Source organism: Aspergillus viridinutans (genome assembly GCF_018404265.1).
Source record: "Aspergillus viridinutans IFM 47045 DNA, scaffold_1, whole genome shotgun sequence".
NCBI lineage: Eukaryota > Fungi > Ascomycota > Eurotiomycetes > Eurotiales > Aspergillaceae > Aspergillus > Aspergillus viridinutans.
Window position 1 is genome coordinate 1,021,246 of NW_025091217.1, and position 13,928 is coordinate 1,035,173.

The window sequence follows — 13,928 nt, forward strand, 5'->3', positions numbered from 1 at the left end:
ATGACCAGTTACGAAAGGGACTCGTGACTCATTAGTTGTTTACGCCAAAGGACGCAATTAAAGATGTATTTGATCTAAAATGCAATGCAAAAAAAACAATGAAAGGTTTATCTGCAGGCGTGATGAGCATATCTCGGAGCGGGACATTTATCATCAAATGTAAAATCACAAGGGTACGTGTCCTGTTATTCAACAAGGAGATTAAGCGTAACTTTTCATCATCGTTCACTCTTCATCCTCTTCAGCAACCTTTAGATGACGTTAGTAACTACTCAGAAGCCTTAAGAATAGTGAGTGATAGGTCAACATACCCCTTCGTGGAAGTTGGTGCCATCCGTGGTCTTCTTGATGACGCCAGCCCGGATACACCAGTCTCCGAAGCGCTCCGGAGTCTCACCGTCAGTGTTGCGCTCAAGTGCGTACCGTTTGAGCAGACCCTTCATGATCTCGAGGATCTCATCCTCCTTGATAGACTGGCGGTACAGCTTGTTAAGACGCTGTCCGTGGTAACCGCCGCCAAGGTACATGTTGTAAGCACCATAGGCCTTGCCAACGAAGGCGACCTCGGCGAGCCAGGGCCTGGCGCAACCGTTCGGGCAGCCGGTCATACGCATAACAATGCTGTCACGGGCCAAGCCAACCTCTTCAAGGGTCGACTCCAGCTTAGAGATCAGCACTGGAAGGTAGCGCTCAGACTCGGCCATGGCCAGACCACATGTGGGGAACGCGACACAAGCAGAGGAAGACAGACGCAGACCGCTGAAGGAAGTGTTGTCGAGCTTGTGCTTGGCCATTATCTCCTTGACAACAGGCAAGTCCTCATCTTTGATGTTGGAGAGGGTCAGGTGCTGGTTACCGGTAAGACGGAATTCGCCCTTGTCGAGCTTGGCCAATTCACGTAAGCCCGAACGCATGGTGAACTCAGCTGTGTCCTCGATACGTCCGTTCTCGATGAAAAAGGTGAAGTGGTTCAAGCCAGTCTCATCCTTCTGCCAGCCAAAGGTGTCGATATTGGCAGTAAACTTGAACGGGCGGGGCTCGGCAAAACGCAATCCATCGGGAAGGAGAGCCTCCACCTTGCCCTTGAAGGTCTCAACACCCATGTCGTCAATGGTGTACTTGAGACGAGCGTGCTTACGGTTCTTGCGGTCACCGAAGTCCCGCTGAACGAGCATGATCTTCTCACAGACAACGTGAGCCTGATCAGCTGGCACGTAACCAAACATACGACCAGTCTGAGGGTAAGTCTTCTTGTTGTTGTGAGTAGCACCCATACCGCCACCGGCGAGGATATTGAAGCCCTCAAGATGCCCATCAGCACCCTTGATGGCGATCAGACCAATGTCGTGTGCATAGACATCGGTATCGTTGTGAGGGGGGATAGCGATAGTGATCTTGAACTTCCGAGGGAGGTAGGTGGGACCGTACAGGGGCTCGTGGTCCTGAACGGCATCTCCAGCCACTTGGACCTTGTTGTCGTCATCATCCTTCAGCCAAATCTCATGATAGGCGGTGGTGGAAGGAAGTAGGTGGTCGCTAATCTTCTTAGCGACTGCGTGAGTTTCGCGGTGAAAGTAGGAAAGCTCGGGCAGAGAACTGCACATGACGTTACGGTTGACATCACCGCAGGCGGCAATAGTTGTCATGAGCGCCTTGTTGATGGCACGCATGGCAGAGCGAAGGTTGCGTTTGATGACACCGTGGAACTGGAAGGTCTGTCTTGTGGTGAGCTTCATGGTCTCGTTGCCGTATGCGCTGCTGATGTCGTCCATCTGAATCCATTGCAGAGGAGTAGCAACACCACCAGGAAGCCGGCAACGGATCATGAAACTGTAGGCTGGCTCAAGACCCTGAGCCTTACGCTCATCACGGACATCACGATCATCCTGCATGTAGGTGCCGTGGAACTTGGTCAACTGTTGGTCACTAGCGGAAATGGCACCAGTGGTCTCGTCCAACAAGCCCTCAGCAATGGTACCGCGCAGGTAGTTAGACTGGATTTTGATGTCTTCGTTGGTCAGGGGCGCGGGCTCCTCGGGAAGACCTTCAACCTTGTCGACACCGAGAGCTTGCCAAAGACGAGGCTCCCACTCAGAATAGCCGGTTTGGTAAGCGTCTGGGTCCTGGTCGTCACCAAGACCAATATCCGTGAGCTTCCGGCCACCAAGGAAAGCGACACGAGCGTCGAGATCCTTGGCAGGCTTGTTGTAGTAGATCTTATCCTCCTTGCGAGGCCAGTAGTGGCTGTCACCAAGACCAAAGACAGAGTAGTTGATAGTGGAGAGATCCAAATCACCAGAGTTCTTGATGACTTCCCAGAGGCTGCGACCGTTCTGAGGGAACTCACCCTGACCAGCAGTACTGGTAATGAAAACCACATTCTCCTCTGTCGCAAGATCCTCGGCCGGGTAATCATCCATGGCCATGACCATGGTCTTCAATCCTCTAGCGCGACCCCGGTTTCCGAGGCGCTTGGCGAGGTTCTGAGCGTTACCGCCATCAGAAGCAAAGAGGATTGTCAAAGGCGCTCCGAAAAGACCCTCAAGCAGCTGCTCGTACGACTCCTTCGCCTTACGCTTCTGCAGGGCGCGGACTTCAGTGCCGTATGATTCGGAAAGAACAGCAGAGAACTTGGGCTTCCGGTTCATGAGCTGGGTGAGTTGGTTGTCTCTGCGAAGGAACTCCTCGAGCTCCCGCCTGAGACGGTCGGAGTCGAGAGCGAACTTAGGTTCGCCTTTCGTCTCATTCTCGGGGTTCCAGCGGTACAAAGGCCAGTATCCAAGGTCAATGGCCTTTTTGGTTTCTTGAAGAACAGTGAGAGCGGAGTCATTTTCCTGGTTGTAAGGCAGATAGGCGACAACGACGGAAGGACCCTTGAACTGCTCGGCCTCGGCCATTGCCTGGAGAACCTGGGTGTAGGAGCCATAAACGGCAACAGAGGCGACGTAAGCATTGCCAAAGTTCATGGCGTACAATCCGATATCCTTCTTCCTGCGAGTCGGGTCGGCAGCAGCACGCTCCGAGTAAGGTTGGGAGTCAATAATAAGCATGTTGACATTCTCTCCGGAAGCGAGAACATGGTGTACACCAGAGTTGCCCAGATCGTAAGCCCACGCGTCGGAACCGATGAGCCACTGGGACTCTTCAAAAAAGAGCTTCCTCGACTCGAGGAGCTCTTTAGCTAGCTGAGACTCGTCCTTGGAGAGAGTCTCAATCACTTCCGAAGCCAGCTTGTTCGCCTTTGAAGCGTCTTTGACATTCAGCGCCCAATTAGACAACGATGATTTGGAGGAATCGGAGGTGAAGTCAGCGGACTTTGAAGCCTCTTCGACCTCGCGGACGAAGCGATGACGGCGCTCCTTTCTGGCGATCAGCGAACCGAATCCATATTCTGGGCTCGCCGCGATAGTGGAAGAAACGCCGGCATTCTGAGAGCCCAACTGATTGGCGATGTAAAGACGCTCAGCAAATAGTTGGTTAAGGATCTTCAGGTAGGCGTTCTCAACGTGAGGCTGTTCCAAGGAAGGCTCAGTGGCCGGAACCTTGGCGCTGCCGATCTCGAGGTTCTGAATAGGGGAGGGAGAGTTCAAGTTATGGACGATACCGCGCAGTGCCTGAACTGCAGTAGAAGGCTCGACATATCCAAGTCTGTACCCAACAATTTGAGGGGTTGGCCTTCCAGCAGACGGGGTCAAGCTGGACAAGAGGTCCATGAATGACGGACCCCATTTGGTGGTCTTGCGAACTTGCTCGAGAACTGCAATCTTCTCGACAGAGCTCGGGATGGAATTCACAATCTGGCCACCGATCCAGGGACGGTAAAGGCGAGCAGTGATGAGTCCGATGTTCTCGAGCTCACTATTGGCTTCCGCCTTTGCAAGAACATCAACAAATACTCCGGTGGAGCCAAAGATGAAGACGGCCGACTTGGCATCCGAGGGACCAGTGTATTCAATTGCGCGGTAGGTGCGTCCGGTGCTCTGGGACAGGACCCTCCAGATCTGGGCGGTCCACTCGAAGATGTCGGCAGCGCTGACTGGACGGACCAAAGCGGCAGCATCAACTGTTGTGGCGGCAGAGCTGGTGGCATGGCTGTCCGTGCTGCTATCTCTCCTTGACGATCCGACGGACGAGTTATCAACACTGACGCTCGAAGGAGTCTGAGATGTCGGCGCGAGAGTGGAAGCAATCCCACCTTGGGCAGCGGAGCTCTCCGCAGCTTCCTCAGACACGGTGGCTACGCGACCGGAGTCGGCATATAGTGTCTGCGCTCCCGACTGGGACGCAGTGCTTCTGCCCAGGTTGAGCAGAGATCTAATAACGTCCACATTTTCTGCTTCAATGGCATCCTCGTTTGCGGAGTTGGCAGGGTCAAAGAAATGAATGACACCCTTTCCGGATCTGTGCGCTAGAGCATGGGCGGTGATGGCAATATCCTGAGCCTCCTGGATTGTCTCGGAATGCAAGAAGGTGAAGCCACACTGGCGTATCGAGCTGATGACGGAGTAATCTGGAAATGGGGAGGGCTCCAGGGCGACATGAATGACAATTGGAGAGTTCGCTAAGCGGTAGAGGTGAGGAACCGATGACAGCAGGACAGAGGAGCCGGTGACGACGGAAACTGCGTCGCCTGCCTGCAGTGGATGGAAGGCAGAAAGGAGAGGGTCTTCATTAGAGCGTACCGCTACCACCTGTCCACGGTGTCAATCCCAATTATGCGAAACCTCATGACTGGGCACGTCGCGAGTTCACTCACCTCGGGTGCAGATCTAGGGAGGATGCTACGAGCATTGCTCGCCTTCAGAGCCTTGAGGGTCTTTGAGAACAGAGAATCTGTCTGCAAAGATGGCTGAACGGAGAGGATGACGTCGCTGACAAGGTAGGCAACTCGTGCAGCTTTCGAAGAATTAGCGATTGATCGCAGGGAGAATGCCCCAAATGGAACATGACAATTGGCATGCACTGGAGAAGAAGACTAACCTGCTTCTGCAGCAGACGAAATGGATGCCATATCTGGTAGATGTGCACTGCGCTCTTCACCGCGCAGAAGGTGGGATGAACTATATGTGTAGAGGAAGTAGATATCACCGCATAGGGCGACTCCCACTCAATGCAACCTCGACAGAAGAACAAGCAGAATATGGGGAAGGAAAGGAAAGGCACACAAATGAGATTTAAGTAAAAGCCTTCCTAACTTTTTCACAATTATCTCCCAAAAAAAGCAGACAACGGGAAAAAAAAAAGACAGTGAGTACACTATCCTCTCCGCCATCGGGGGTTGGATCATCAGCCTTCTGATTGGACTACGATCACGACATCGATGCAAACACTCATCTGGCCTAGGAACAAACTTGCCGTTTCGGTTGAAGTGCGGGGGTCCCGTGACTGTCACCTCGAGCACGTCAGTTTTCTTCGTCACGTTTTGAGGCCTTGGCGTCGGTGTTTGAATCGGTCACCGAGCTGAGGATCTGACAAGAAGGATCAAGCAGAGCTACTGTTAGGTTATCATATATCTAGTCTATACTACAGAAAACGAAGGTCTAATAGTGGAATTCTCTTGAGTAACAGACTGAAACGCTGGGATTCTTATGGATGATTAACGGCCGGACCTTGCTTATTCGGCACTCTTCGTGGTTGGGTGACACCGCTACCAAGGTGCCTCACCTCAGGCCAGTCTCTCGGGCGAGAGATTGGTATCATATCAAAGGATCAGTAATTGACTAGGTACTTGATTGGATGACCAACCCCTCATGAATGCCGTCGCTTTAGAAGAGATTGGTGCAATGAATAAGTTGAAGACGGAAACTATCTCAAATGATGAGGATGAATTCTCAAGACGCCAATATTAAATGCTAAACCCATATCGTTATGAAATATACAGGGCCTATACTCCCGAGCCATCCACAGCCGAGGGAACAAGCGTCGACCAGAGTAGATCCATGATTCCCTCTACTACCTGATTCCACGTGTTAGCACCAATTACATCCGCATGCCATATCCGAGAAAACCTGACCCGAACGCCTCTTCCATTGAAGACATTCATCAAAAGCGAAGGCGGAAAGACATGAATCATCAAGCAGTCACCCAGAGCCCAAGTCCCGACCCAACCATGTTATGTAAATCCTTTCGGCATATAAAATAAGTAACAAGAACAAAATAAGATCTCAACGACTTTGAGCCAAGGGTAAAAACGGATTATCAACAGCGGCGAGCCTTGTCGAATTGAATTCTATACAACGACAAGAGCGCAACGGTGGCCGGCCATGAAGCCTAGGAGTGGCAGGACCAGATGACATCGCGTGTCATTATATGAACAAAGTATGGCGGCAGCTAGGCAGCAATATATGCTGGTAACCTGAGCAAATTACCGGCCGTCAGTCCAGTCATGCATCTTCAGATTCTCCGGGATCGGTTGCTGCAGTGCGGCGGCCTGAACTGTGGCTTGCGAGGGCTGTGGAGGCCCGGTGCCTGACCGGCGCCTTCTTTCTCGTTCCAAAGGACCAGGAAGCTCCTGGCCGCGAGCACGAAACTTGCGACCCATGGTGTCCAACCAGGCACTGTCCTCGTCTTCGCCCAGCCAGTAACTGCGACCAAGGCCAATCATAAAGCGGCCAAGCTTGCCCCGCCAGCCTTGACCATCAGGACTATATGGCGAGAACGGCTCCCGGTCAATATCAGCAACACTAGCAACACTAGCAACCGAGGTATTGCGGCTGTGTGTGGGGAGCTGCGTGTGGCGGGGGATTGCGATATAGAGACGTAATGTCTGGCGGGCGAAGGCGAGCATGACGAACACGAAGTAAATGCGGATAATCCATAGCAAACAGATGAACACGATGCTTTGGAAACTCTCGGGCTGGGTGACTGCGTTGGTGAGGCGGTCCGGCCTTCGTGCGGAGTTTTCGTTGGTGGACGAGGAGCCGTATTTGGGGTTGGTGAAGCCGGCGGTTTGGGAGATTGTGTCGCTGCCCGGTCCCTTTGCGGACCCGTTATCGTAGTGCTGTGAGATAACGAGGAACCAAGTCACACCGAACGCAGCTGTGTATGCGGCATTGATGACTGTGTCGAAGAGGTAGAGCCAAGCGAGGGCGAGGCACTGCAGGGGCGACTGCTTCCGAATATGCGGGAAGAGCAATGCTGTAAGTCCGAGCGCGATAAGCGAATATATATACATAGAGAGCTGGACTGGCGACAGATGGTAGCCGGTCAATAAGGCGAGCAGGCCATAGAGACCGCTGATCTTGTTCAGCAGCAGGGAAAGTGTGATTAAAGAAGCGCCTGTCTCCAGGCTCATCACATAAAGAAAGGTCTGTTGGAGTCATCGTTAATTAGCATCCGCACACTTGACAGACCAGTCGAAAGACGAATGGAAAGAGCTTTACAGGTCCTTCATTTCAGGTCATGCGATGAAAATTGACGTACCTCTGGCCGCGGCACGCGGAGGAAACGGGTTGAAAAACCCATGATGGATGCCGCCGATGAGGTCGGTGAGGGAAACCGCTCGTGGCTCAAGGACGGCAGAAAGAGGAAAAGGAATGGAACAACAGAAGAAGATGATAGTAGAACGACAAGTCGGGATCGGATGAAGAGAATGAAAGATGGAGAACGAGGCTGGTGCTGGATTGTTGGAATGCCCAACCTAAGCGGCTGTTACACAGGGGCGGGCTTGATTTTCCGGACGATCCGCCCGCTGATCGCTGCCTTTTCGTATTCGTTTACCAGAGGTCAAGACTATTATTCAGAAGAGCAAAATGCAAATAATAGAGAGCCCTGAGAGTGGCAATGATGACAATGGCATGATTATTTTATTCTCATAATCTTAAGACTTTTCGACCTTATGATGTGGTAGATAGAGTTGACTCGTCCATTTTCTTACAACCACATTATTTCAACGTCAGCTCCGGATGCATCTTTTGTCATTTTTAGCACTACTCTGTAGTTCAGTAAGAAACATCAGGCAACCCCTCTGGCTGGGCATCTGCCACAAAACAGGTGAAAACCAAATTACATTTGGGGCTATTTTGTGATATTGAATAGGACGGCTGTAGTGCATTGACAGAGAATGTTTCCGCCTGCCCGACTATAAGGGCCAGAGACTGGTTTGATTATATTTGACTGTATGAGGGTTGGAAAGATCAGCCTCCATTTTGTCAATAGACGAGGTCAATGCACGACATTGGTACACACGGAAAAGGTGGATAATCTTCCAATAATGCCGACGCAAAAGGATTTCTTGTCGATGAGAGCAAACAACAGTCCACGGGCAATGAGACGCTGATATAATGCGCAAATAGAACTCCCAACTCTGCCCTTGTAGCAACTCGACGACGACCATTTCAGACCAAGGCATTCGAGCGGCGCAAAATTGAAAAGACTTCAATCTAAAAACGCGATTCACCCTGAACATGGAATGGAGAAGACAATGTACATGTTAAGAATGGTAAAACATTATGGACAATCTCAATTATCGTCATTGAGATCAATCATCAAAGGAGCGAGTAGCAATTATAGACAAGTAATCAAAAGGTCGATATAAAACTAGCACGCGCATCCATTGTTGCTTGTCGTCTCTCTGGGGTTGATATTGACGTCGATCACTGTACGAAGAGCAGTCAGTACTCGGAGAAAGCAAGCCAACAGTTGCGGAAAATAAACCCACTTTGCGACTCTCTGTTTGCTTCTCCCTCCATTCCGGGAAGGGCTTGCGCTATCCTCCTGAACAGTTGCTTCACATTGTGGCCGACCTTGGCGCTGGTCTCAATGAACATCAGACCATTCTTCTTTGCCTCTTCTTCGCCTTGGGCTGTGGTAACTTCCCGCTTATCATTCAAATCGGTCTTGTTGCCTACTAACACAATGATCACATCGTTGCCCCGCTCACCCCGAACATCATCAATCCACTTCCGGGTATTTTGAAACGACTTGGCGTTTGAGATATCGTAAACGACGACTGCGACGCTAGAGTCTCGAATGTAGGAAGGAATCAGAGATCGAAATCGCTCTTGACCGGCTGTATCCCAAAGCTGGAGTCGGACTGTTCTATCCTCCAGATACATCGTCTAATGCGCGAGGACGGTTAGCTAACCCGCATATTCGTTGATGGGCAATTATGAAAGTATTCTTGAACGCCGACGCAAAATGTCAGTGAAAGAGGTGCAACCTACCTTGGACAGGAAGTCGATTCCGATGGTCGCTTGGTATGTGTTGTCAAACGAATCATACATAAATCTGGTGATCAGAGACGTCTTCCCCACTGCAAAATAACGTTAGAAGTCACCCATATGGTGTCTTAACCCCGTGTGGCCGTCTCAGAAGATTGTGCGTACCGCTCTGCTCTCCTAAAAATACCAGTCTATCGATCTGTTAGCGATTGGAACCAGAAGCAATACGCTTCCGGGCTGAAAAACACACTTGAATTTCTTCAAGGGGTTCGAATATGACCCAACCCCGGAGGAAGCCATGTTGAGTTGTGTGTGAGTATAGCGGTGACAAGAGAATAAGGGGTAGTAGAGGCAGCCGCGGTATCAGTCTTTATACTTCAGCGGAGATGGAAGAGACCGAGAAGAAGGATGCTAGGCTATGGATATGAGAGTATAAAATCAAAAAAGCTTTTTCGTGGTGACACCGATGTGGTCGCGACTAGATCAGCCGTGTAAGTCGTTCAGATGGTCGCCTGGAGGAGAGCTCGATCCATGGGTCAGTCTGGGGTACTTGAATAGCTGGTCTAAGGTATCTGGCTAAGAGCCTACCTAAGATAGTCCCGCCTTTAGTCTCTGCTTTGACGGGCTGGAGTACGGTGAACCACGAGCTCCGCCGACCGACGGATTAAACTCGGTCCGAAGCACCATCACAGCCGACTAACCTGCCTGTTGGCGTTCCAGCAAGACGAACAGGCGCCAAACAGAGCTCCGACGTTATCGCTTACCGACTATCTGCAGCTCTATTTGAGACCCCTGCAGCTTGATATTCTTATTTCGAGTTTACAGGCTGCGCGAAAGGGTTGAAGATCACCATGGTCCTCACTTATGGAGCTGGGGCTGTAACCGTGTCACTCCTCGTTATAGGAGGGTGTAAGTACACCATGAGTCTCGCGCGGTGTCTGGATGTACTAACACGATTATCCAGACATGCTGTTCCATGGTGATGGTGAACAGTTCAATGTATGAATTGATACCTTCATTTCCCTCCGCATGACCTGATCTCGTTGACATCTCTTAGGTTGGCCACTTCCTCGAGTCCGTTTCACCATACGCCTGGGCAAATATTGGCATTGCTTTGTGCATAGGGTTGTCTGTTGTCGGAGCAGCATGGTATGAGCCGCTATATAATTTCGGTTTTGATAGAATTGGTCCTGTCAGTTACTGACCTACGTCATCAGGGGTATCTTCTTAACGGGCTCATCGATTGTCGGCGGAGGTGTCAAAGCACCACGGATTCGGACAAAGAATCTGATCTCTATCATCTTCTGTGAAGTCGTCGCTATCTACGGAGTTATCATGGCTATTGTGTTCTCATCGAAACTCAATCTTGTCGAAGGGGACGAGATCTTTTCCGGCAGCAATTATTACACGGGCTATGCACTCTTCTGGGGAGGTATCACAGTGGGCGCATGCAATCTGATCTGTGGTATCTCTGTTGGCATCAACGGAAGTGGTGCAGCTCTGGCAGATGCTGCTGACCCGACCTTGTTCGTTCCCATTTCCCTCGCATCCCACCTTCGTAAGCATGGCTAATAATGTAATGTCTTTATGAACAGATTCGTCAAGATCCTCGTCATCGAGATTTTCAGCTCTGTCCTCGGTCTCTTTGGTCTTATTATCGGCCTTTTGATTAGTGGAAAAGCGACAGACTTCGGGGCTTAAGTTCGACTTCCACAACAGTCTTCTTCGACAGAAGACTTCTCGTGAAGCGAATCTGGATTAATTCATACTGGATTCACTCGTACCAACTTTCCCTTTCTTCTTAAATTTCTTGTTTCGTCCTTTATCTGTCTGTTATATAAAGCATTAAGGCGTCTGGATTTGGGTTGACTGTAGAGCTTCTCCGGTATGCTGAGAGGTGCATTGATGATTTAGCTGTTCGCTGTGGTGATGATGTCCGCTATGATGTACAGTAAGAGTTGTCCAGGATTAATGGCCAATCCAAATATCCGAGGCTGTGTTGTTACCTTTCTGGCGATTTAAATATGTGCAATCAATGCATGATTCCCTATCATCCATTCATAGTCCAGTTTGTTTGTATCTCCGCGGAGAATGAACCTATTATGACGGTAGTTGACCATGAAAGCGCTCCTTGGCCGCTATCTGAAGCTTTGTATGATATATCTCCGATTCCGCTTATCGAACTACTTAAGAGGCAAGCTATCCCCGCACCTCCAAGAAGCAACGAATGAGTCACGCATTGCAGCGTTTACACCCAAGATGGCCGACGGCAAACTCAGGGCTGCAATTCTGGTTGTTTCGGATACTGCTTCTCAGGATCCATCCACTGACAAAGTCGGCGATACTCTGACCGCTTCATTTACAGCTGAGGGGTCCAACAGCTGGGATCTTCCCATCATCAAGATCGTGCCAGATAATGTGCTAGATATCCAACGGACAGTCTGCAACTGGACAGATGGTCCAGATTGGTTTAACCTGGTTTTGATTAGCGGTGGTACGGGCTTTGCTGTCAAGGATAATACTCCGGAGGTCTGTTCTGTTGCTCTTGGGGACCCAAGCGAGAAGCTGATGATTTGTATAGGCTGTATCACCTCTCATTCATCGCCATGCACCTGGCATTGTGTAAGCAGGCTGCCAGAGTTACTTATTACGGACTATGGATACTGACTGCATGGCCCAGACACGGCATGCTTGCTGCCTCTCTTAGGGTGACACCGTGTAAGGCTGGAAACACCATTTACTCAGTGCAGTAGCTCACCATTCTCCCAGTTGCAATGATGTCTCGGCCTGTTGCAGGTGTCAGAGACAAGTCGCTCTTGATTACGTTACCAGGTTCTCCAAAAGGAGCCAAGGAGAATCTTGAGGCTATCATTAAGCTTCTACCGCATGCCTGTACCCAAGCGGCCGGAGCAAACTCCAGAGCTCTCCATGCAGGTGGAGTCAAGAAGCTAGAAGCCGAAGCTGGTGTGTCTTCTCAGAACCAAAGCTCAGAGAGGCAAGCACAACCGCATGACGGTCACCACCACCATCACCATCACCATCACCATCACCCCAATCATGGGCATTCTCATGGCCATGGACACGTAGTCCCAAGGGCGCATACGTCGCCCTCAGAACGACCTCAATCTAACGACCCGAATGCCGGACCGAACCGCCGTTACCGCTCATCTCCTTACCCCATGCTCTCAGTCGACGAAGCTCTCAAACTGGTCAGCGAACACACGCCAGAGCCGGTCGTCATCGAGGTTCCCGTGACCCCTTCTCTTGTTGGTTCTGTTGTCGCCGAAGACGTCTACGCCGGAGAGGCAGTACCGGCCTACCGCGCCAGCATTGTCGATGGATATGCCGTTATCGCACCGGACTCGCCAACGGCCGGGCTTAGCACCAAGGGGATCTTCCCTGTGGCCTCCATCACCCACGCGAACCCAGGAGGGACGCTGTCGCCTCTTGAACCTGGTACCGTCGCCAGAATAACCACCGGCGCACCCCTCCCACCCAACGCGAACGCAGTCGTGATGGTAGAAGACACCGTCCTCGTGTCCTCCACGCCAGACGGTCAAGAAGAGGCCACCATTGAAATCCTCACAGGCGACATCAAACCTCTCGAGAACGTGCGTGAACCAGGCAGTGACGTCGCGCTAGGCTCCAAAATCCTTTCAAAAGGCGACCTAATAACATCCGTCGGGGGTGAAATCGGCCTTCTCGCAGCAACAGGAACCAAGACCGTCAAGGTATACAAGAAGCCCTGCGTGGGCGTGCTCAGCACCGGCGACGAGCTAGTCGAACACAACGACCCAGCCAAGCTCCACGGCGGCCAGATCCGCGACTCCAACCGCCCCTCGCTCCTCTCCTGCTTGTCCTCATGGGGATTCCCCATAGTAGACCTGGGAATCGCGCGCGACACACCACCCACAGAACTCGAAAACGTCCTCCGCGACGCCCTCCGCGGCGTAGGGCGGGCAAGCACCAGCGTCGACGTGATCGTCACCACAGGCGGTGTCTCAATGGGCGAGCTGGACCTGCTCAAGCCGACCATCGAGCGCTCGCTCGGCGGCACCATCCACTTCGGCCGCGTCTCAATGAAACCGGGTAAGCCGACGACGTTCGCAACGATCCCATTCAAGCCCTCGTCGGCGACTGGCTCCGCGCAGCAGGAGCGCGAGTCGAAACTCATCTTCTCCCTGCCGGGGAACCCCGCTTCGGCGCTGGTGACGCTGAATCTGTTCGTGCTTCCATCGCTGCACAAGTTGATGGGAATGGGGCAGAGACGGACTGCGCCGGGAATGACGCCTGCGCTGGGGCTGCCTCTTGTGTCTGTCATGCTGGCGCATCCGTTCCCGCTTGATCCTAAGCGCACAGAGTACCACCGTGCCATTGTCACTGCCTCGCGCTCCGATGGCCGGCTGTATGCTACGAGTACCGGCCTCGAGGGTGTTGGCCAGCGGAGCTCAAGAGTGGGAAGTCTTGCGAGTGCGAACGCGCTGTTGGTACTTCAGCCGGGAAGTGGGAAGGTGGACAAGGGTACTCTAGAGGAGGCTCTGATGCTCAGCAATGTGGTGCCCGAGGCGTAGACTGGTGCGACGAGTCTGCTACGAACGTATATGATAGTCTCGTGGCTAAGGTACAATGATACTCGGAGTGAAGACAATAAAGATAACGTTTCCTCAGCATCTCCACAAGAAGATACTTCGCTGCAATCCGCCAATATGTAGGTATCTCAGGAGATTAGACCTCCAACGCCAACGCCAGTAACGAAATTATTATCTC

The 13,928-nt window shown here is 51.7% G+C and overlaps 5 protein-coding genes across 5 annotated transcripts; 2 read left to right on the plus strand and 3 right to left on the minus strand.

Annotated features, from left to right (window-relative positions):
- Nucleotides 1-225: 225 nt before the first annotated feature.
- On the minus strand, nt 226-5,011 carry Aspvir_000266 (sulfite reductase (NADPH) subunit beta; the record flags this gene model as incomplete). Its single annotated transcript, XM_043265403.1, has 4 exons — nt 226-249; nt 312-4,691; nt 4,757-4,896; nt 4,981-5,011. 4 exons carry the CDS (start codon nt 5,009-5,011, stop codon nt 226-228), a joined length of 4,575 nt encoding a protein of 1,524 aa, XP_043121338.1.
- A 1,353-nt stretch (nt 5,012-6,364) lies between these two features.
- Nucleotides 6,365-7,464, minus strand: Aspvir_000267 (inositol phosphorylceramide synthase regulatory subunit KEI1; the record flags this gene model as incomplete). The annotated part of the gene is made up of 2 exons (XM_043265404.1): nt 6,365-7,309; nt 7,423-7,464. 2 exons carry the CDS (start codon nt 7,462-7,464, stop codon nt 6,365-6,367), a joined length of 987 nt encoding a protein of 328 aa, XP_043121339.1.
- A 1,074-nt stretch (nt 7,465-8,538) lies between these two features.
- Aspvir_000268 (Rab family GTPase YPT6) lies at nt 8,539-9,461 on the minus strand (the record flags this gene model as incomplete). The annotated part of the gene is made up of 5 exons (XM_043265405.1): nt 8,539-8,597; nt 8,660-9,059; nt 9,165-9,253; nt 9,327-9,352; nt 9,412-9,461. The coding sequence occupies 5 exons, from the start codon at nt 9,459-9,461 to the stop codon at nt 8,539-8,541; spliced, it is 624 nt and encodes a 207-aa protein (XP_043121340.1).
- A 551-nt stretch (nt 9,462-10,012) lies between these two features.
- Aspvir_000269 (H(+)-transporting V0 sector ATPase subunit c'') lies at nt 10,013-10,862 on the plus strand (the record flags this gene model as incomplete). Its single annotated transcript, XM_043265406.1, has 5 exons — nt 10,013-10,070; nt 10,126-10,160; nt 10,219-10,310; nt 10,379-10,687; nt 10,757-10,862. 5 exons carry the CDS (start codon nt 10,013-10,015, stop codon nt 10,860-10,862), a joined length of 600 nt encoding a protein of 199 aa, XP_043121341.1.
- A 558-nt stretch (nt 10,863-11,420) lies between these two features.
- Aspvir_000270 (bifunctional molybdopterin adenylyltransferase MobB/molybdopterin molybdotransferase MoeA family protein) lies at nt 11,421-13,732 on the plus strand (the record flags this gene model as incomplete). Its single annotated transcript, XM_043265407.1, has 4 exons — nt 11,421-11,690; nt 11,743-11,783; nt 11,842-11,879; nt 11,931-13,732. The coding sequence occupies 4 exons, from the start codon at nt 11,421-11,423 to the stop codon at nt 13,730-13,732; spliced, it is 2,151 nt and encodes a 716-aa protein (XP_043121342.1).
- Between the last annotated feature and the right edge of the window lie 196 nt (nt 13,733-13,928).